Raw genomic sequence first — 24,169 nt, forward strand, 5'->3', positions numbered from 1 at the left:
TAACTGCAGCTCGTGACAACATTATATTAGTCACTGTGATAGTCTGATGAGCGGATCTCCAATCCTCTGTTATTTCTGAAGCAATTACTTCACATATCGAATATGTATATAGGTCATTAATAAAGAAATATACTGGTTATTGATCTTTTCAATTGACCCTTATAATGACAACTGTAACAATAGTAATAATAATAATAATAACAACCATCTTCTTTACTAAAATGCAGCCAAATGATGGAGATACACCAACAAAATACAAAATAAAAACTGTAACATGTTTACACAAGCACTATCAATTGCTTATAATATTCACAAGCACTGGGAGCTGGCTGTTCTAATAGTGATCTGTACAAGCTCGGATGGGCTCATTGTAGTGCTAAACCTTAACGTAAGGATGAGGGATTTCTTGTAGCAAGAGGTGATATAGTGGCAAGGAAGCAATGGTAATGTCTTCTCAAACTGTCAGCTGAGGTCCACATGATGGAGTGACCTGGGAAGAACAGTGTTGAGAGGGTGATCCTACATATCCTTTACCTACACCTTTTCCAGTGACCCCTGCTGTAACTAGGGAGGTAGACCAGGAAAGGGATGGCATAGCCAAGTTTGGGAAGAAGAAAAGCTGTGCTGATGTTCTTGAGGTCAAGCAACAAGTCCAAGTGTCCTGAGTCTGGCTCTGGTGTCTTCCTTCCAGCTTATATCATCGTCCAGAATGATACCGAGAAGCTTGCCAAACTAAACGGCCTGCAGGAGGGTGAGACAGTAGGGGATGCCATTTATAAGCTTAACTGATGAGTGCAACTACAATTTTGGTTTGCTTGATACTGACATGGTTGCTGGTAGTCCAGCTTTGGAGGCTAGTAAGTGTGTTTGGTGCAGCTATATAGCTGGTAAAACTGTTGTTCATGCTCATACCAATGGCAGCTTCATCACTGTACTTCCAAGTAGATCCACCCTTTAAGGCATAATTTAGAGGACTAAATGGTTGAAACAGGCTCTCCACTACACACATCTCGACAGAGCAAGCTGTCTTGTGTCTTACCTCTCCAGTCATCATGGAAGTCTCCAGTTATGGGTGAAAGTCTGATCTCTTTTGGAATGTGATGACAGAGAAATAACAGAAACGAGAATAACTCAGAAATGCTATTAGTATCAATGTCCACTAGAAAGTGAAGCTCATGGTCAAGTTACTAAGACTTAAGTTACTGCAGATGAAGGAACAGGATGAAACTGAGGTAAGAACTCCGTAGTGCTAATGCAGAGGAGGTAAATCAATTACTGGTCTCATGTTGATTTGAGGGAGGGAGGAGGCACTGCCTATGCACCTAGTTGTACTGCAGTTGGGAGGTGTTGCCAAGGTCATGTTGTCATGTTGCAGAAGAGCGGAAGCATTGCTGAAGTCCCGTCATTGCTCTACGCAATGATGAAGGCAATGTTAAGGTCCCTTGACTATGCTAAAATTGGTACTCCATGAGAAAGGGGGTAGTACCGAAGCCCCATTGCTGTACTAAAGGTGGGAGATGTTGCCAAAGTCCCATGACTGTGCAGTTGCTGCTGCAAGAGAAAGAAAGTGCTCCAAAAGTTCCATGGTTTTGCTGCTGGAGGGAATAGGCGTTGGTGAAGTCCCTTCATTATTGTGAAGAAGGGAGGGCATTGCCAGAACAGTGAACATAGCTAAGGTTATGCTGAAAGGGGAATGAGTTATTGTCAAGGTCTCATGGCTGTGTAACAAGGATGAAGGAGATACTGCTGTGGTCCCATGATTACACTACTGAAGGAAAGAGGCATTCAGAGGTCCTTTGATTAGGCTGCAGGAGGGATGAGGTGATGTCAAGGTCCTCTGGTATTCAAAACTTGATGTATATATTGTGCCTTAAACCTCTCACTAAACCTCTCACTATGTCACGACAAAGTCTTTCATGCCTACACCTACAATTCAAACCTCAGTGATGTATCACCCTACAGTTTTTCTTGCATGTCATACTTCACAACTCAACATGAACCCATGTGCACAGTGCTCCACAGGCCTTACAGCTGCCACAAGAGTCAGTGGGTCTCTTGCGACATCAATACACATACCACTACCTTAAAACATCTTGAGCCATGTTACCCCTGGACTATGGTAAAGCATCCTCTCTCCTGTAGCACAGCTACATTCTGCAGCACAACCATGGAACATTACCAGTGCTTCCTCTCTCCTGCAATAGAACTAAAAGACAAAGAAATGAGTCCCTCTCTGCAGCAGCACTAGGTCACCTCTTCTGCAGCAGCACTAGAGGACAAAGAAACAACTCACCTCTCCTGCATAACACATCTCTTGCAGCAGCACCATGGTACACCTACATCACTACATCATCTTAACAGACAATCACTTGTGTGCCTTTCTAATCACTTTTTGCCCTCTTATCATCTTATCATATTATACATTCCCCTCATATCATTCTTCACCATAAATCTCTTGATTCCAACAAATGAAGTAAGATGTTCATTTGCATTTTTCTAAACAATCCTTCCTTACAATACATCAAAGCTATGACAAGTATTCCATCATAGCAGAGGTTATTTTGTACATTCTGGCCTTTCCTGCTTCAGTATAGTGGCATCAGAAATGAGTCCTCACTTTCGTCCTTTTAGTGATAATATAAGCGTAAAGGAGTTATGTAATTACCCAAGGTTTCCCTAACCAATATAAAAAATTTGCCTAATCATCCATCCTGATGACAAACTTTGTCTGTAATGAACCAAGTCAACTAAACTTTGCAGTAAGTCAAACCAAGTCCTTAACATTAAAGTTTTATTTCATAAATGCAGCTGCAGTGAAACCACAGGGATGTCTCTGGGGCCACTTAAGAAATTACTTGTAGTTTCCCATATGTACTAAATCAAAAATGCTTATGCTGCTAAGACTTGGTACATACTTTTGGAAATGATTCATGAGCAAATACTCCCTACAGGTTTTCTGTACATTACATCACAGACACAAAAAAATGTTTTTGGAGATCATTCTCTCATTAAAAACTACAGTCATCACAACTTTTTCCTTACAACACTGTGCCCAAACAATGTTTGTGAGGCTCAACTTTCCACAAGGTTCCCCAGATTCATCATGTAGTGTCCAGAGGAAGGGATGATAATATTCCAGAATGGCCTGAGAAATGTTTATTCTGGGAAGTTACAGTACAGTCTGCAAAAGGGACCCAGTAAAGGAAGAAGGGAGCCTCAAAGGATATTTGAAGATAAACATGTTACCATGTGGCCACCCCTTAATGGGAGTTCCCGTAGGGAATGAGTGTCAGAGATATAGATAGGTAGATAGACATGTTACCACTACCAATATAACATAAACCACATCCCAAAATGTTCTCACCAATGTGCGAAATCAAATGTCTCTCGAAATCATCCTGGTTTTAGATACTGTTGTGCACAAGGAAATGTTTCTTGAGTTCACCTTTCCTCAAAAACAGTTTCCCACACTCATCACATCCAAACATTTTTACACCACTGTGCACAAGCAAATGTTCTTTAAGATCACTTCCGCAAAAACAGTTTCCCACATTCATTACATCCAAACTTTTTCACACCACCATGCACAAGCAAATGTCTCTGAAGACCAATTTTCTCCAAAAACAGTTTCCCACATTCATCACATCTAAAATTTTTCACACCACTATGCACATGCAAATGTCTCTTAAGATTACTTTTCTGCACAAAAAGCTTCCCACATTCATCAAATCCAAAGTTTTTCACACCACTGTGCACAATTAAATGTTTATTAAGGACGCCTATACGTGAAAACAGTTTCCCACATTCATCACATGAAAACTTTTTCACATGTTCAAAGTCTTCCAAATTATTCTGCACAAGAGACTTATGAAGATCCCTCCTGTGAGAAAACAGCTTCCTATTTTCAACACAACCAGTTTTACTCTGACCATTATGCTAAAGTGTATGCTTCTGGAGATGATCACTCTCCTGCAAAAACAGTTTCCCACATTCATTGCAACCAAACTTTTTCACACTACTGTGCACAATGTGCAAGTGTACTTTAAGTTCACTTTTCCGCAGGAAATGTCTCCCACATTTATCACATCTAAAGTTTTTCACACCATCATGCACAGGAAAATGCAATTCAAGTTCACTTCTCCGCATAAACAGTTTTCCACATTCATCACACCCAAACTTTTTCACACCACTGTGCACAATCGAATGTCCTTTAAGGTCACTTTTATGCATAAATAGTTTCCCACATTCATCACATTCAAATTTCTTTACACCAAAATGCATAAGTAAATGTCTCTGAAGACCACTTTTTTCAGAAAACAATTTCCCACATTCATTACATTCGAAGTTTTTCACACCGCTATGCACAAGCAAATGTCTCTTAAGATGACTTTTCCAAAAAACAGTTTCCCACATTCATCACACTCAAAGTTTTTCACACCACTATGCACAAGCAAATGTGTGTTAAGAACACTCTTACATGAAAATAGTTTCCCACATTCATCACATGCAAATTTTTTCACATGTTCTGAATCTTCCATCAAGATGCTTCAGAATTTTTTTTCTATGAGAAAATGTCTTTCCATTTTCAATACAAGCAATTTTTTGCTGACCATTGTGCAAATGCATATGCTTTCGGAGATGATCCTCCTGTGAATACATATTCCCACAATTCTCATGTGGAAACTTTTTCTCTCCACTAGACATTGTCAATCTCTGCTCTGTTCTTAGTCTTCAGACGCAGTTACACTCAGTATCTGAAACAAGAGAGTGTTCTCAAAAAGAGTCACACTTCAGGTTAAGCTTTGCTGAGGATCAGTCATATCAGAGTGAGTGGTGACCCTCACAGAATGCATGACTAACTTTGGAAATCTAAGAAATACACGTCAATTGTTCACAGCTTACCTGCACACAGTTTCCTTCAGATTAATGACATATACTGTAATCCTTCAAAAAAAAGTACTATCTTTCTTAAAAGCACTAGACATTTTGGTTGGCAATGTCTTTGATGCACTGTGAAAATTGGTTTGGTACAAGCAATGGCATGAAGCTAAGCTAAAGGGTCTAGACTAATGTCCTGAAAGAATTTTGAAAATCTTTTATTCTTTTTATCTTCTTTTTGGGATGGGAATAGAGGAAAGAAGGAGATCAACAAGGATTAATAATTTTCTTTTTTTTTTTTTGGAGGGGAGGGAGGAGAGAAAGGGCTCAACAAAGATTAGTGAATTATGTGCTAATCAACAGGGATGCAAACTAAAGTCTCTTAGATGTGAACATAATAAGAGGGGCAGATGGAGGGGTGTCTAGTCTGGTAATGGTCTGGTAACTCCCTGTTGGAGAGAAGTGTGATGTCTGTAGTGACTTTAGGAAAACAAGAAATAACATGAGTGGGGAAAAGGGTGGGAAAAATAAGAACTTGGAAAAGAGGCCTGTGCGTGGAGATACCAGAAGAGATTGGATCGAGAATGGCAAAAAAGCAAGTTCTCTGACTAAACTGTACTCTCGTCAACTTACCATGGTATAGAGTAGCTAATATATTTTCACAAGTGTCATAACTTTCAAACTTCTTATTTCTCAGTAACATCAAGCTCATATTCAAGTAGTACAAGATAAATTCTTGCAAAGTTCAGTAACATATATGATGTCTAATTCTATTCTCCTGAGAAAAATAATCAGATCACATTTAAAAATTTAAATCTCTACAATTCTGTTTCACACATATGAATAAATTTTAGTCTATTTCTACTCATTTAAAATCACCCATTGATAAAACTCTATTGCCCCAGAGAAGAGCTGAGCATATCTCACTGTCACCTCCATGTTTGTAACTGTGCCATCGTTATTTCCATTACATACATGTTTTGGTTCATTAGTTCTTTTATAATATTAAACTGTGCCATCGTTATTTTCATTACATGCATGTTTTGGTTCATCAGTTATTTTACTATAATATTATACAGGCTTTCTGACAGATACTGTTCTCATTACATAGTATTTTCAAATACCACTATACAGATTTCATGTTTCCATTTACTACTTTTACATGAAAATATTCCCTAGCATTCAGTATATGAACTTATGTTCTCCACACATCACTCTGAATTGTTTCTTAGTGTTTATTTGATCTTTAAACAAGATATCAATCAATGTCTGAAACAACAAAATTTCATCCTTAATGGAATTCTTATCATAATCTCATGTTTCATCTTAAGACTACCTTACCTTAAACCTTAGAATACTTCTGACATTCTTCAGCTATTTCACAATTGCTGTAGGGGGTGAAAAGCATTATCTTCTCTGTGATTTTATGATGAAAAAGAGATAATACATAAACACACATCTTGGCAATATAAAACACATCAACCTTATCTGTCCAAAGATAGGTGCAGGTGTTTTCTAAGTTGTGAAAGCAAGAAGCTATCACATGATATGTGACTACACTCAGTACGAGAAAAAAAGCAAAATACTGTATTTACCTTTATATAAAAATGCATTACACTAACTACTACTAAGATTAAAAAGAAATACTGGACATCAATCTTCCTAATGCCTCATATGACAGTAAATAATAAGTATCTTTTAGAGCATCTCAAAGTTATCATAAAACAGCACCTGCTAGGCACAAAGGGTTAGCTACTCTTGGGCTTGCAACATGACAAAGAAACCAACATTCTACACACCTGAATCAACATTATCATTATTAATTATCCTCAGGTTTGCAGCCATGCATAATGTTCTTAGAGTGTAAAGCATTACCACAATATTTGAGTGCATTAATAAAGTATGTTTACCTTAAATAACTGTTATCAGCTTACAGTTGATAACGACGACCAGATTGCCTTAAGACTTGCCGTCCCACCCAAAAAAAAAAATATTCTCAGCTGGGATAATTAGATTTCTAACCTATCCTAACCAGATCTTACTTTACCAAACCTAGCCTACCCAGGCATTAAAAGGTGATTTGGGGTTGATTTTTTAGATACCAATGATTTATCAATTCATGAAAGCAATCATTCGCTTCAGAATCACCAACAATTTCACAAAAGCAAAATAAGACCATAAACCTAGAAAATGTAGGTCTGTGTATGGAAAAATTTCCTAAGAACAACATCAATACATAGAGATTTTCATGATACTACTAAATTTATACAGATACTACTACATTCATACATATCTTGGCTGTACATGATGCTGATTCTACAAAAATTACTTTATGGTACTTATCTTTTGACAAAATTCACAGTACAGTCTGCTTTACAATATGTAAATCAGTTTTACTTCAATACAGTATATCATATAAGAGCTTCTTTACCAGCTACTAAACACTTTTACAAACGTTGTATCCTACTTACTTAAGTTTAGTTACAGCTGATTACCAGCCAAGGATACTCCACACTGAACTCTCGATTCTTTTATGTCTTATTGGTACTGCATGATCTACCATCTTTAAAGGCGTAAAATATATCTAATCCTGCCCAATCTCTGTCCAATATTTCTGGATATTACAACAACCTCTGTAAGAGTTATTACATGTTGTATTATCGCCAATTCTGCGATGAAATTAATAATTTTAGCACCGGTACAGATTTTTTTAATATAACTTCTTGATTTTCACTAATAGAAAGTGACAACAGTTGTATGTCATACCTGGTTTGCTTATAATGAAATAATCCGGTAATCATCCACATATAAACAACAGATCCAGATGTTTGTTGTCAAACCAGCGCACAACGACAGCAGCAAACAAACATATCCAGCGCATCCAAGAGGCAACATACAAACATATTCAGCGTATCCAAGAGGCAACACACAAACATATTCAGCGTATCCAAGAGGCAACATACAAACATATTCAGCGTATCCAAGAGGCAACATACAAACATATCCAGCGTATTTAGGAGGCAGTGCACAAAGACTGCGATTTCAATTTCAAAATCTATTCTCAAGAGAAAGGGGTATACCACCTACAATACGGTGAAGTACCTGCAGTAAAGTATCAGCAGTTTCAACTGCCTTCACACATAAAGGCACAATCAACAACATTCTTTCACGTCTGTCGGCAGTTCTTCATAATCGCAAAAATTATGTCAATATGCCACACAAGCTTTTTTTAAAGATGATTCATTCATGGTGAATTGATAACAATCAGAATCAAACTAGATATTTACAGGAACAAAAATCAACAGAGATTACAGCGACAGTGGTAGCCAGACCTCTACATACAAAAGGAAAATTACAAATACATGAAAACAAGAAATTTGTGAACATAAAAGTAAATCATTCAACTGATGAAGAAAAGGCTAACAGACGGCTGCTCCACTCTACAAACAGAGTTGATAACAATATCCAGTGCTCTGCACCACATATGGACGGAACACTCCAAGCCCGTCGTAATGCACACTGACACCAAGACAGCCATACCAGCGCTGCAGCAGTCACATCACAGAGGCAACATCAAACGCATAACCTCGATCCTTGCGACACTCCAGGGGTTCAGCCACAGGATCGCCAGGTCACCCTCCACTGGAGCCCCAGCTACGTAGGGCTCGAGGATATGAGATCTCAGGCGAGGCAGCCAAGGCCGCCACTCGTCTCTCCAACGTAAATATATATGTTCAGTGAGCCTGAGGCTAAGAAAGAACCTCATAAGAAATATAGCAAGGCTCCGTACGAAGACGTCTTCAACGACAGGTTCATTTCTGCCAAACGGTACCTGGTGGCCACGCGCGGTGAACCACCATACACTGATGAAATTTTGTCGAGACAGACCCAGGTCAATCTTCACCGACTAAGACTAAGGCATAAATGTGCTTGGCAGATTGCCGACGGAGTCGTTGGGGAATGTCTGTACTGTCAAGGAACCAGCAGCAACCTCACTGGAACACTTACCTTCTTGACTGCTAAGTGTCACTCACTCTCTGGGACAGGATCCGGTACTTCAGGGAAGAGGATCACATTATACCAGCAGCATCACTAGTAGGTAGGGCCCAGACCCAACATATGCAACACCTGCTCCGCGTCATCGCTAGATATCCTCCACCCAGATAGACTAAACAATGTTCCCAGCAAGAGCGGTTCCCAGGAAATACAGCCTTCTGGCTCCAGGGGGGCGCACCACACCGAGTGTGACAACGCAGGGGGCGGTGGTAAGCGCTTACTGAGCAGGGGCCTACACCCGCTGGGGTGGCTGTTGTGGCGTTCTGAACCAGCGGATGGGCTCTGGCTGTTGGGTCTTTCTCTAGATCAACAAGTGGAACCGGAACAGAGAACCCCAGCCGGAATAATTGAACGGACCACCAAAGACAAAGGCCCACTAGATGTGCGACAGTCTGTACCAACAAACAACCAACAAACTGGAATAACCTCAGAACAGCTGTAGGCCTACACAGGCACACACCAACTTGCCCAGAAAATATCCGAGCTATATCGGCCAGCCGGAAGCTGGCCGAGCACGTAATTGCCTGTGAGGCCTAGCAGAGCGTAGGACACAGGGCCGGTTGGTAGAGGTATGGTGCTGGTTGGTAGAGGTATGGTGCTGGTTGGTCAAGGTATGGTGCTGGTTGGCCGGGGTATGGTGCTGGTTGGTCAAGGTATGGTGCTGGTTGGTCAAGGTATGGTGCTGGTTGGCCGGGGTATGGTGCTGGTTGGTCAAGGTATGGTGCTGGTTGGTCGAGTATGGTAAGTGCTGTTTAGGTGCCAGCCGTATATCAACTCTCTCTATGGTTTACTTCAGCTTCCATGGTTACATCCGTTACCTTGTCCACTCCCATGTATCTAAAACATACCACTTCCATCAGATTTTCTCCATTCAAATTCTAACTCCAATCGATTTGTCTCCCTCCCCTGTTCAACTTAATAACCTTACTTATATTTCCATTAACTCTCAACTTTCTCCTTTCACATACTCTCCAAAATTTCAGACACCAGCTTCTACAATTTCTTACTCAAGTCTGCCACCGGTGCTGTGTCATCTGCAAACAGTACGTAACTGATCCACCGTCCAGGCCTCCTCACCCTAAACTGACCACAGACCTGCCTCTCTCTCCAAAACCCCTGCATTTACTTCCCCCACCATCCCGAATATTAACAGATTGAACAGCCATGGTGACATCACTCACCCTTGCCGCAGACTCACCTTCATCTTGAACAATTCATCTGTCTCTCTTCCTACCCTTACACACGTCTTAATCTCTTCATGGAACTTCCCATTGCCTCTAGCAGCTTTCCTTGCACACCATATTATCGTAACACCTTCCACGAAGCATCTTCATCAGCCCTAAGATACGTGAACTTCAGATCCATAAATGCCACTTAAAAGCCTTCCTGAATTCCCCAAGTATCTCTAACACAAATTCTTCATAGCAAACACCTGATCCACACATTTTCTACCACTCCTAAAGACAAAGTGTTTCTCGCCATTCTGATGATCTGTGCATGCCACCATCCTCTCATCACAGCTCTCCCATGCAATCTGTGGGTATATCTAACAGAATTGTACCTCTGCAATCCAAACATTAACTTTTGTACCCCTTACTTTTATACAATGCCAGCTATACAGGAATTCCACTTATCATCGGGCATCTCATCTTGATCTACGTATATATACGATGGAACCCTAACTAACCAATCAAAAACAGTCATTCCTCTTGTTACGGAAATTTAAGCCGCTTTGCCACACTTCATTTTACGCAAGACTCACCAACTCCTCTCTCTTCATAAAACACTTACCTCTGAATATGTGTGTCATTTTCAAATACGAAATATCAATTAATGATGATTCTACAGAGAATGGCTCTCGCTTTCATAATGTAGGAGGTGTATATAGCATTCCACATAAATCTTATCTAGAAATATATGTTGATCAAACTGGAAAGGAATCAAGAAAGAGATTTAGCAAACACAAGTACAATTTTAGAGCTAGGTCAGGGTCTGGTGCACTTGCCAGATTCGAACCATAACTGTGGATAAACCACACGCATAGTGAGAGTGTAAGTGGTCTTAGAGTTATGCTGAACACCTGAAAGTGTTGAAAATATTTCGACTGGTGGATGTAGCTTGATTTTGATGGTCTTAAGGACCCTGACAGTTGACGGCCCTAAAGCCTTCACACCCAACCAAGCAACCGTAGTCTGGACTGTATTTGTGAGGTCAGTGTGGGCAGCATGTTCCTGTGGGAGCGGTGCGTCAGGTGTGACCTGGTACCTCATGTAGTGTTAGGTCATACAAGGAGCCTTGTTCCTCCTTTGATTCATACACGTATCCTCATTTTATCTTCTTTTCTTATTAACCCGGGGAAATATTTTGGAAAATTGACGAAAACTTGGGGAATGCTCTTTCACTTTGAAAGTTCCTCTGAGTTTGGAAGATGTATACCCCATGAGCCCATTTCGTATATATACATATATATATATATATATATATATATATATATATATATATATATATATATATATATATATATATATATATATATATATCAGCAACCATGGACGGAAAAATTGCAACTACATCGTTAACATCGTTCAAACAAAGCTATATCACTTTCCGGAGATGAAACTATTTGTCAGAGAATCAGTTGTTGGATAGGATTAGGTTGGAACAGCATCGGTGGAAAGATGAAAAATAGATACACAGTTACTAATGCTTCTTTATTCAAACTGCAGGATCAAGAAGGACACCCAGTGTTGATGTGGTTTGATTGCTACTTTCCTAGTTCTAATGTACAGGGTACCAGCTCTAGTGTACTTTCATAGTATGTTATGGATCATCTTCTCAAATACACATTCGGCTTATTCTATGGAAGAAATGTGGCAACTCACCAAGCAAGGCCAAATCTCAGAAACCATTTGTAGTGTGAGAATATTAGATCAGCTATATTTGTTTATGTCCTGTACAGAGATGCCATCTGGTGGAACGACTGGCAGACTGTAAGGCTCTTCTACGTTACAGAAATCTTCATCCATACTAAATCCTGCTTCAGTATCACGACTAATTGCTTACAATTTTCTTCTTCCATCAATATACTCTACCTCCTTAGGATTCTGTCTTGAATCAAACACTACGTATAGTGAGGGTTAATACAATACGAACTTTGGATACCTACGAGGTATCAAGGTATATATTTCCCCTGTAGCTATGCCTCGTCTGACGTAGAACAAGTTATTCTCCCTTGATCTATGATGCTTTACGTTAAGGTGTTTGTGATCCTCTGAGCCCTAGTTGCCATGACATCACCAGCACTGATGTTTGCGAGATCCAGTTTTATGGTTATTTCACGAGAATGTTTTCATACAACACCAGCGTGTCATCCGAGGAGAAAATAAACCTAACCCGCAATGATACATGGGATTTATGATGACTAACCTCAACAGACATCACTACAGTCAGATTATATTGTATGAAGCCATGTTGATGGCTGACTGGGTGATCGTTAAGCCAGACCCAGCACTGTAAACGTCCCATACAACCTACAGAAAGTGTCTTCATCACTTATGATCAGGTTTACACTGAATGTCAATAAAGTAACAAACAATGCACTGCTCGCTTACAGTCTGACTGAAACCATCACAGCTTGAGTTATGATTCACTGAAATGATAACATTTATATTATAGTTTCGTACAATATTTCAAAGTATAGAAAACTCTATCTATGTAAAGGGGCTTCGAATCCCCTCCTTGATCCTCTGAGCACAACGGTACGATTCTTGAGCAGAACGGTACGAGTTTTGAGCATAATGGCGTGACCTTACACTGTCCGTAAATAATCTGGTCAAGGGCTAATTATCGTACCCAAGGGTCGGGACGTTGAGGTCATACGTCTTAGTGTCTTGCTCAAGGATCGAAAAGTTATGTTCAAGGGAATCATGATGATAATAACTGGTAAATACATAAGAGACTTTATGAAACTTGAGCCGATAATGTTCGAGACGTGTGTCGCCACTGTGAGGCTTCGACCACTTGTCATAAACTCTTCCGTTCCTTTCAAATTAGTCTTGATGTAGAGGATCAAGTTGGCAGACACTAAAGGCGACAGTAAGAAAGATATTCACTGAGGCAAAACTCATTAGATGTTGAGAAAATAAATCTTGATGATAGAGAAGGGTAAACGGGTCAGACACACAGAAGTAATTCTATAAGAAAATACGAAGAAATACACGACAGATCTAAGATGCGACAACACTTCGTTCTCCTGGATGGCATCGAAATACATAAACAAACAACAGCTGATTGCACCGTGGCACGTAAGACCTCCAGCCGCTTTGTGATGCTCTCGTAAATATTTGGCTGGATACAAGTAAGGCTATTGTGGAGCGCATCTGAGGACATCACCAGGTACGAGAAGCCTTAGAGAACAAACGCAAAATCCGACACGTCGGTAGCCCTTGAGACACTAGGAAAGTAGCTTTACATCAGCAACAATATTAGGTTTATATCTACCCAGATAATTTACCCATATACTTTTAATTTCCTATTATTACTCTTCCTTGTTGGTTCCGCCTCTTCAACCTTTCCCTCAGAAATCATAAGAATACATTCATCAATTTATTCTAACAGACACAGAAGCAATTTCTTCAACCTACTTCATCAAAATATTCTTTATAGAAAGACTTACAGTTAGATGACGTCACTTGGGATCATGACAGATCACATTTCGTTGATCATCAAGATTCATATCGACCTCACTTTGTATCATCACATATCACATTTCGTTGATCGTCAAGGTTCGCACCGATCGTTGATCGTCGAGATTCACATCGATCGTTGATCGTCAAGGCTCGCTCATATCGATCGTACAATTCTGTTTCATTAGGTAAAGATAACGAAGGTGTATATAAGGTCTGTGGACTCCGACCTGAGTCTGGGTGAACAGATCACAATGGGATCGTGGGATCTACACCTCCCTTTCTTGTTCGACCTGTGACTCTCGTCCAGAGCTCCGAGGTAAGTTGTCAACACCTCGTGTTGGGATCTTTCCACAAAAACCTCAGAGTTTCCGTCGTAAGGTCCAACGACACGACCCTACCCGGAAGTCAGTCTGTTTGTGAGAAGACATCAGGCGAATCTGAATCTGATGCGACACCTGAATCATGTTCTGTCGACATGATCTGATGTCTGATGTCCTGGTGGAGCATGATGTCAGACGTGTACTGGTGGAGCATGATGTCAGACGTGTACTGGTGGAGCATGATGTCAGACGTGTACTGGTGGAGCATGATGTCAGACGTGTACTGGTGGAGCATGATGTCAGACGTGTACTGGTGGAGCATGATGTCAGACGTGCACTGGTGGAGCATGATGTCAGACGTGCACTGGTTGGTCATTAGGTGAGAGGTGCACCATGAGAGGACCAACAACCCGTTCCTCTCTGTTCACCAGTCCTCATGTCCACTTTACCTCATGATAATCACTTCCTTCACCTGGCGAACCTTTGTTCACCAGTGGCTGGGGTGATGTTCTCTCCCTATTTGCAAAATATTGATGTGTTCACCGGGCGTCGATCAGTTCACCACGTGTTCTGTTCATAAGGCGTCGATGAGTGCACCAAGCGTCGATGAGTACACCAAGAGTCGATGTCTTCAACCAAGCGTCGATATCTTTAGCAGACGTCGATCTCTTCCTTAACCCACTCACCTGGTGAGGTCCTGCGCTCGGTCTTCGGCTGGAGGAGGCAGCGTTCATCTATTGCTCCTGACGGAGTTGCCGGAGGTGAGGAGGGCGTGAGCTGAGGCCGGAGTGGGACTGCTGGTGAGGGTGTTGCACCTGCGGGTGAAGGTCACACGGTAGCTCTCGGGCGACCTGTTCTCTCCCTTGGGGCAGAAGAAGAGGTAGATGAAGGGGTTGAAGCAGGAGTTGGAGGCTGAGATGATGCCGAAGAGCGCCAGAACGTTGGGGTTGATGCTGTGCATGTCCCCGAAGGCCATTATCATCTCCTGGAGTGGAAAATGGGGTCAGGATCAGAATTGCTGTGGAAAGGGATAAGGAAGGGAGTGACCGTGTTAAGACAAGACCATCATCCTCATGTGGAGGGAGGTAATTAGGTTGTTATGATAGGTCATGTGGGATGTGGCAAAGATGGGTCATCATTATCTAATGGAAGAGAAAACGAGGTCATGATGAGAGGTCATTCAGGAAGGGGAAGAAAAAACGTATCATAGTACCAAGGGGCGACCCAAGCTGCGGCCAGACGAATCTTTAACAGCAGCTCCGGTGGGAGATAAAGATAAGAAGTTTTGTGATGGTTGAATAGCTAGCTATCATGAGAATGAAAGAGAGAACTGTGAAAAGTTCCTCAGTCTAAGAAGGGAAGAAAGCACGAGGTTTCTTAGAGACTGCAGGTAACTAAGCAAAACATGCAAGAAAATGTTAACTCTCTTAATGTTGTAGTAGAATATCAGAACATTCCATATAGAAGTTACAGAATAGGACATCTGGAACAACCTAGGGCAGCTTAAGAACCAGTGAGAGGTTGTGACATGTGAAGAACCAGTAAGAGGTTGTGACATGTGAAGAACCAGTGAGAGGTTGGGACATGTGAAGAACCAGTAAGAGGTTGTGACATGTGAAGAACCAGTAAGAGGTTGTGACATGTGAAGAACCAGTGAGAGGTTGGGACATGTGAAGAAGCGGTGAGAGGTTGGGACATGTGAAGAACCAGTAAGAGGTTGTGACATGTGAAGAACCAGTAAGAGGTTGTGACATGTGAAGAACCAGTGAGAGGTTGGGACATGTGAAGAACCAGTAAGAGGTTGTGACATGTGAAGAACCAGTGAGAGGTTGGGACATGTGAAGAACCAGTGAGAGGTTGGGACATGTGAAGAAGCAGTGAGAGGTTGGGACATGTGAAGAAGCAGTGAGAGGTTAAGGCTGCTGGAGATGATATAACAGATCAGGACACCTGGAGAAGAAGTGGCAGATTAAGAAATCCAGAGGAGCACTGACAGGTCAGGATGTCTGGAGGAACACACACGGCATAAGCCAGGTCGTCTGGAATAGCAGGAACAGAGCTGACCATCAGGAGACATTGCAACGTGGGAGAACAGTCGAAGAAGCAAGGTCACATTAGGACATCTAAAGAAGCTGTAACGGATCTGAAATACTGAAAGACGTTGTGAATGACTGGGTCGCCTGCAGAAGCAGTGACAGTTTAGGACATCTGGAAGAAGTATGATGGAACACGTGAAGAGGTAATGTCTGAGTGTTAGTCTAAGACATAATGACAGGGTAGGATATCTGAGGCAATGACACAAGATCACAATACCCGAAAAAAAAAACATCACAATAAGACTTTAACGAAACCATGTAAGATTAAGACATCAGATGTAATCGCAGATTTGTACACTGAGCGACTAATGATAGATCAAGACCTCTAAGTAAGTACTTAAAAATAAGTACATACAAAGTACTTAAGATTATGAAGATTAAGCGAAACGTTATGATATATTAAAAAACAGTGATGAATTAAGGCTGTTGACTTCATGGATAGACGTGATATCGGAGGACATTATGGAACGTAACGCTACATAAGACATTATGGAACGTAACGCTACATAAGACATTATGGAACGTAACGCTACATAAGACATTATGGAACGTAACGCTACATAAGACATTATGGAACGTAACGCTACATAAGACATTATGGAACGTAACGCTACATAAGACATTATGGAACGTAACGCTACATAAGACGTTATGGAACGTAACGCTACATAAGGGTAATCTAAGAAGAGATTCATCGCTGACTATAGCCAGATCAGTAATCTCAGGAAATGAGAGAAAGTGAGTGAGAGATCTTTCTCTCACTCAGGCTAGGTGTTCCCTCTCTCCCACAGTGTCTCTCCTGCATGTGAGTTTAGAGCAGCGATAACCAATTTGCATACATAATGAGATACGAACGTGGCAAGGCAAACCCGACCTTATAATGCTGATGGGGGGCAGACAGTGATAAAACCCTACAACATTAGGATTAATTACGTTCAAGAGGGGCTAACACTTGGCTTGAAAGATAAGAAATACGACCATAGTGACAGTTAGAGGAACCCGTGGTGAGGACTGACCAGTGTGGGGTGCGTTGATGTGAGGGGAAGCCTGGTGATGAAATATGGCCGTCGTAATTACTAGGGATAACCTACTGGATTAATGAGGTGGCTGGTAATGAAGATCTAAATTTACGCTTAACTGACTGTCAGCTGATGAACAAAGTTGTTATTAATGGTTGCCTAGTGAGTGAACCAGACTGAGCACAGAACACTATACATGCTCAGTTATACATTCTGGAGGTGGATGAAGAAATATACTTCATGTATATCATTCTGAAAAGATATAGAGATCGATCATTCTCTCTCTCTCTCTCTCTCTCTCTCTCTCTCTCTCTCTCTCTCTCTCTCTCTGCATCTGCCACCGTCCCTGGCCTCGCCCTGGCCCCAGCTCAGCTCCCCGACCATCCCTTGTGCCACGGTGCCTGGTGGCCGGGGTGGGGAGGGGTCCGCTCACCTGGATGACATACGGGGTGTTGGTGATGAAGAAGGTGACCACGATGATGATGGTCATGTTCAGCGTCTTCGTCTTCGCCTTCGGCAGGAGGCTGTTGGTTCTGCGGCTGTCGCTATTCCCCCGCTGACCGCTCCTGCCGGGGAGAGATAGAAGGAAGGTTGATGGGAATGAAGTGAAGGAAGCGAGTAAGTGAGAGTACACAGGAGGACATGAGGAACGAGACAACAGAAGACCTGTGGGTCTATGACGAGGTCATCTGCCGGAGGACAGTACACAGGAGGACAGATAATATAAGACCTGATGGTTCAAGAGGAAGTTTTGTGCTGGAGAACAGAAATATTATCCTAGATCCTTAATCTACTTACATGGAGACAGGATGATAAAGCAGAGAACTCCTTCGCACTAGAAGGGAAAGAGAAAACACGTGAGAAGATGAATTAGATGAGATAGAGTGAGTGTGAGTGTAGAGAAATGAGGAAGAGAGAGGACATCTGAGACACAAATATCTTTTTTCCTAGCAGCTGGAGGTGAGAAATATACAAAAATTTAGGGAGCAGAGAGAGAGAGAGAGAGAGAGAGAGAGAGAGAGAGAGAGAGGTGGGGGGAAGGGATATGTAGTCGAAAATACGCGAGTTTTGAGACAATAAAGTAAGGACAATATCCAGGGGAAAAGTAAAATTAAAAGTGAATATTGATAAAGAGAGTTAAGTCTGGGGCTGATGATAGTGCAAGAGAGAACAAAGAATTTTATAAAAAGAAAGATAAACCTGAACGAGGAGTAGAGAGAGGGAGGGAAAATGGAAGAGAGAAAGAGACAAGACTGATGATCCAGTAACGCCGACTGAAAAATGAATTTCGATATCCGACTTACAGAGATGAGGAGCTTTAGGGATAAACAGATATTCGCTTACTTTTTTCCTCTCTCACCCTGTAGTCTCCCTCCTCCCTGTAAGCTCACCCTGTAGTCTCCCTCCTCCCTGTAAGCTCACCCTGTAGTCTCCCTCCTCCCTGTAAGCCTTGACCTCTCACCCTGTGCTCCCCTTCTGCCTAGCCTCACATCCACAACCCTTTCACAAATTCGCAAAATCGGACGATCTTCCTCTCCCGCACCTCTCACTCCTCCCTTGGGGCTCTCACTCCTCAACTCGAGGTGATGATCCACTCTGGTGTTGCTCCCAGAATTATTATTCTCTGCGGCAACTCTTGCTACTCTCACTCCTCTCACTTTATAAATCATCAACAAGGACACAACCTTTAACGCATCGCCCAAGGTACAGTTTTTTTTCAGGTCCTCGAGAGCAAAACTCTCTCTCTCTCCTCACACACACACAGACACACACACACACACACACACACACACACACACACACACACGATGCAGGAAGACCAACTCTATCTTTCCTTCTTCTCGTAATTCCTTCCTTTCTCTTCCCTTTATGGTGCCATTACTTGAAGAAGACGGAGAGTTTTCTCCTCCCTCTTCCTCCCTCGCCATTTCCCCATCCCAACTCCTTTGTCTTGCTCCTCCCCTACGTCTCCTCCCTACATCCCTGCACTGTGTTGTAGCCTCACTTGAAGTAGGACGTCTGCCTCCAGATGGTGATGTAGATCCTGATGTAGAAGATGAGCAGGAGGACCTGGCACGAGATGAACACCATCACCAACACCACCATCAGGTACACCTGTAGGAGGGACCAGAGGGAGAGTCAGGTCACCAGGTCATTAGCACTATCATCAGGTACACATGTAGGAGGGACCAGAGAGAGAGTCAGGTCACCAGGTCATTAGCACCACCATCAGGTACACCTGTAGGAGGGACCAGAGGGAGAGTCAGGTCACCAGGTCATTAGCACCACCATCAAGTACACCTGTAGAAGGGACCAGAGGAAGAGTCAGGTCACCAGGTCATTAGCACTATCATCAGGTACACCTGTAGGAGGGACCAGAGGGAGAGTCAGGTCACCAGGTCATTAGCACTATCATCAGGTACACCAGCAAGAAGGTAAAGGAAGACGTGTATCAACAGGTCATTAAAGGGATGTGTCATTTAATCGCTTGATCATTGTTAGTTGGTTAACGAATTATCAGGTCATCACATGGTCAGGTTCCTGGTCAACACGTAGTTATCAGGTCATCACATGGTCAGGTTTCTGGTCAACACGTAATTATCAGGTCATCACATGGTCAGGTTCCAGGTCAACACGTAATTATCAGGTCATCACATGGTCAGGTTCCAGGTCAACACGTAATTATCAGGTCATCACATGGTCAGGTTCCAGGTCAACACGTAATTATCAGGTCATCAGGTGGTCAGGTTCCAGGTCAACACGTAATTATCAGGTCATCAGGTGGTCAGGTCTCTAGTTAACACGTAATCATCTGGTCATCAGGTGGTTCCTGGTCAACACGTCTTACAGTCGGTTCATTTGGATGTCAGGTCGTTAGTGTATGTTATCATAAGGTTGTCAGGTCAGCAGGTCATCTTCCACAGGTTATTCAGTTATGCAGTGGAGGGACAGATAACGGAGGACCTGTTGCTCTATGACGAGATGAGATCCTGCAGGACTGTCATTGTATCCTACGTTCATACTCTATACAGGACTTTAGGCAGGACCGATCAGTGAAGAGGTCATCATCTCAATTGGTTATTAGGTCAACAATGTCAGGACAGGTCAGCCGTTCTTTATAACAATAGGTCACAGCACCAGATCATCAGAACAATGGAAAACCATTGTTCATCATCAATCGAGCTCAACACGCCAGAGTAAATCTTGTCAGTTAAATGTTAAGGTCATGATTGAGACGTGTCATGCCATCCAGCGCTAGGTCATTATAAGAAGAGGTCATCATCAGGTCAACATACAAAGTGAAATTCATTACATCATAAAATCAATAGATTATTGATATGATCATTACAGGTAAGCAGGTCATCATCAGCTGGTGACGTCAACAAACCAGTCAGGCCAACGCGTAATCGGATCAATTTAAACAAAAATTGAGGTTAAGGAATTACTGGGTCGTTACTTCATGTCCCCGTCAAGTTTATCACTCAATACATAACCAGTCATGTCACACACACACACACACACACACACACACACACACACACACACAACTCACCTTCCTAAAATTATTGTCGAGATCTTTGGTATAAAACTTGGAGACGCAGTAAGCGCCGCCCTCCGGGGTGACGTGCCTGAGGGGGAGAAGGAGGCTTTATCAGTGTGGGGGGCAGCAGGTATGAGGAGGTGGGGGGGTGCGGCTAGGCTCACAGAAGGGGATATCTTGTGTGAGGGTGAGTGAGGTGTGGCTGGTACGTGTGGGGATAGTGTGGAGGTGTGGGTACGTGTGAGTACAGTGTGGGGTTGGTGCGGGCGTGTGGAGGTGTGGCCTCGCATGTGATTCAGATGAACAAAAGTGTCATATAACCTTGTGCTACCCGTGAAGCCACGGCAGCATCCTCAGTGACTGTAAGACGTCTTTAAAGAGTTCGAACACCATCAAACATTCGCTCTCGCAGTCAGCAATTGTTTGAAGTCTCCTCAAACACGCTGTGGGAGGATGAGATTCCACAGAGGCCCAGACAGCTGAGAGAGATGAGTTCGTCTGTGATCATTATCTATATTGTGTGGAGAGATCCATCTCCCTGGGTAATGTGGCGGAAGATCCAAGTTCAGACTGTAACTTTCGTCCGTGGGAAAATATAAGCAAAACATTTAGGTTATCTTTAGTCACGGGAAAGATTATCTTCTCTGAAAAAAATATTGAGTAACTTGCTTCCCCTGGAAACCATTTTATGCCGTCAGGAAACTCTGTGCCAGACGTATCTCTGGAAGACATACTGGACGTTTTTGCTTCAGGCAGAGTCCCGCTCCCATGACCCTGCACCCAGAGACCATGGCTCCCAGCTGAGTCTATAAACAATATACTGACTGAGTCGTTACACAAGACAGCGTCTCTCTCAGGAGCATCTCCCCATGCAAGTCTTCAGAGCTTCCTTTCAGGCAAATCTTGGAAAGGTCGTCTCTCCCTTGCGCCTCTTTCCTTGTAGTAAAAGTTTTTCGAAAGACTTTTCCCAAGAAAAAAAAACCAGGATGTATCGTATGGGAAGCTTTTAGTCACTAAGGTTCTTTCTCTTGAGCACTTGACGATGGGTCTTTTGTGCACATTGTTTCCGTAACAAGTACGACTTCATTGTGTCTTTGATCAAATGTTTTATATTTAGCAACATCTTCTTAAAGATGATTTCTCCTGAGAGATACAGAAGGATCCACAATAAAGTGATACCAACTTACCTTTCCATGGTGTTTGCAATGATGATTCTAAAAATCGTTTTCAAAAGGACTGACAATCTTTTGTGCCCAGTTGGAAGTTGGAGGAAAAAGTTTATGTTGTGTCAAGTGGGAGACCTTCCTGGAAGCAAACGCCAGTCACTGGATCCTCTCATATCTCCCAGTCAGGCTGGCGAACCTAGCAGTTCTTTTTTTTCCCCATTTCATCTTCACAGTAAGTGTGAGCTCTTGTATTTCTATGGAAAAATGCGAGAGAGTGAACATAAATGATGAGTAATTTTGCTTAGGTGTGTGTGTGTGTGTGTGTAATGACCTACCTGCACAGTAGGAGGAGGGAATCTGTCTCTCGCGGGCCGTATCACATGAACCTTCACTCCCACCACAAGCCACACACCAACTCCCATGGACACCAATAGGCGGCCCATAACGCACTCTCCGCCACCACCACAACAACACCACCACAAGAACATCACTGCAACACCACCACCACAACAACACCACCACAAGAACATCACTACAACACCACCACCACAACAACACCACCACAAGAACATCACTACAACACCACCACCACAACAACACCACCACAAGAACATCACTACAACACCACCACCACAACAACACCACCACAAGAACATCACTACAACACCACCACCACAACAACACCACCACAAGAACATCACTACAACACCACCACCACAACAACACCACCACAAGAACATCACTACAACACCACCACCACCACAACACCACCACCACCACAACACCACCACAACGTAAACACCACCAGAACACCACTGCAACACATCGCCATCAACACCACCACCACAATAACACCACCAATACACTACCACGGCAGCACAGACACCGCCAGAGTCCCCCACCACCGTAAAGGCCTCCTGCGCCCAGCCCTCCACGGCCAGCGGAGACCCATTCAATGAGACAAGGGGAGCGGCAGACCTGGAGGGCCGCTCCACCCTCCCTCGCGACGCCTCGTTTATGAACATAAATGGAATAGGATGCTGCAGTGAATAGACGCGGGAGGGACTTTTCCATCGTCATGTGGGAAATAAGGAACTTCCCTGAAGGTGCAGTGGCAGCGGAGGCGCAAGGCGTCTGGGAGGGATGTGACCCAGATATTGCAAGAGCAACATCTGTTGCAAACTGTTTCGTACCAGGCATTCCAAGAATCGAGCCCAGGTCCTCAGTGTTAACAGGCAGGTGGCCTACCTAGCCTGGGCTGATGCACAGACAGGGAGAAAAAAAAAAGGACGACTTGAAGAGGGGGAGTTGGAGTGACTTACTAATGAATCAGAAGAAATGAGAGGCTCGAAATAGCTCTAGGTAAAGCTAGGACGGATGGAGACGCACCATCAATCACGGTGGCTGTCCCATCCGAATCAGAAGGCTGCCACAAAATTGAATTGAGTCACACGGAGGGAATAGAAATCCTCAGTGGGTATCCAGAACAGTGAGAGGAGAGAAGAGGAAGAGGAACAGGAAATTAGGAAAAGGAAAGAGAGATGACTGAATAATGATACACGAGCTAAAGAGAACATCACTGACAAATAGGGATCAGTGGGAGGAGTTGCCGCCTTGAGACTGGCCCTGGCCAGGTTAATACCTGGAGAATCTACAATAACAGTGGCTGCTGAGCTGACAGTAGCTGTGAGATGACAGATACATGAAACATGAGGGATCACTCATGGCGGGAGAGGACCCATGAGGGGAAGCTAAGTGTGGAGATGGATGGTGATAAAGAAAACAGGAATCAAGTAAGAGCAACCCGAACTTCACCAGGAAAATGAGGAGTAAAATGGGCCGCTACAGACTGGTCGATATATTCTAACTGTAAGATGATCATTTTGATTCACATGAAAGAAAGACTAGCTTCTTAAGAGAAGGAAAAGGTCAGAGATGTCCTGGAGGCACAAGGGCATGATGAGGATGGTCGCACAGACAGACGAACAAGAGGACTGGCTGGAGATACTACAGGTAGAGGAGAGGACGACACTATATCAAACTCCTGTACACCTCCACGAAGACCAGGCAGCGTCCCAACACCTGCACAAAGACCAGGCAGCGTCCCAACACCTGCACAAAGACATCCGTTATCAAAACCTTTGGTTCCTCACGTCTTTTATTTAAGTTCGTCTTCCTTCATGAACAGTCCTTATAAAATGCTCTTCTGGGAAGTACAAGTTACATCAGCTGTTAACGTCTTTCACTTACAGTGAAGTCACTTGATCTGTATTGAGAACGTATGTCCTAACACACGCATACCATAACCTTCAAACAGTGTTGTTTGGTCGCGAGTAATTGTTGTTGAACCATTAAACGTGGCAGCATGTTAGTGTCTGTCACAATAATCCCGTGATCTGGCAGGG

The 24,169-nt window shown here is 42.9% G+C and overlaps 2 protein-coding genes and 1 pseudogene across 3 annotated transcripts in view; 1 reads left to right on the top strand and 2 right to left on the bottom strand.

The window, feature by feature from the left end:
- LOC139761735 (uncharacterized) overlaps positions 1–137 on the top strand; it is a 306,001-nt gene extending 305,864 nt beyond the window's left edge. For both annotated transcript variants that reach the window (XM_071686139.1, XM_071686140.1), the window contains exon 9: positions 1–137. This exon is cut by the window's left edge and continues 4,481 nt beyond it. The gene's annotated coding sequence lies outside the window, so the exon portion shown is untranslated.
- A 111-nt stretch (positions 138–248) lies between these two features.
- Positions 249–8,855, bottom strand: LOC139761736 (uncharacterized; annotated as a pseudogene).
- Positions 8,856–11,613: 2,758 nt separating this feature from the next.
- LOC139761737 (cardioacceleratory peptide receptor-like) overlaps positions 11,614–24,169 on the bottom strand; it is a 32,184-nt gene continuing 19,628 nt past the window's right edge. Inside the window, exons 3-6 of the mRNA XM_071686141.1 lie at positions 20,611–20,686; positions 19,063–19,172; positions 17,491–17,623; positions 11,614–14,927 (exon numbers count right to left, since the gene is read on the bottom strand). Of these exons, the coding sequence (XP_071542242.1) occupies positions 14,673–14,927; positions 17,491–17,623; positions 19,063–19,172; positions 20,611–20,686 (574 nt within the window). The 3' untranslated portion in view covers positions 11,614–14,672. The remainder of the gene's footprint in view (positions 14,928–17,490; positions 17,624–19,062; positions 19,173–20,610; positions 20,687–24,169) is intronic.

Source organism: Panulirus ornatus, chromosome 41 (assembly GCF_036320965.1).
Source record: "Panulirus ornatus isolate Po-2019 chromosome 41, ASM3632096v1, whole genome shotgun sequence".
NCBI classification, from domain to species: domain Eukaryota; kingdom Metazoa; phylum Arthropoda; class Malacostraca; order Decapoda; family Palinuridae; genus Panulirus; species Panulirus ornatus.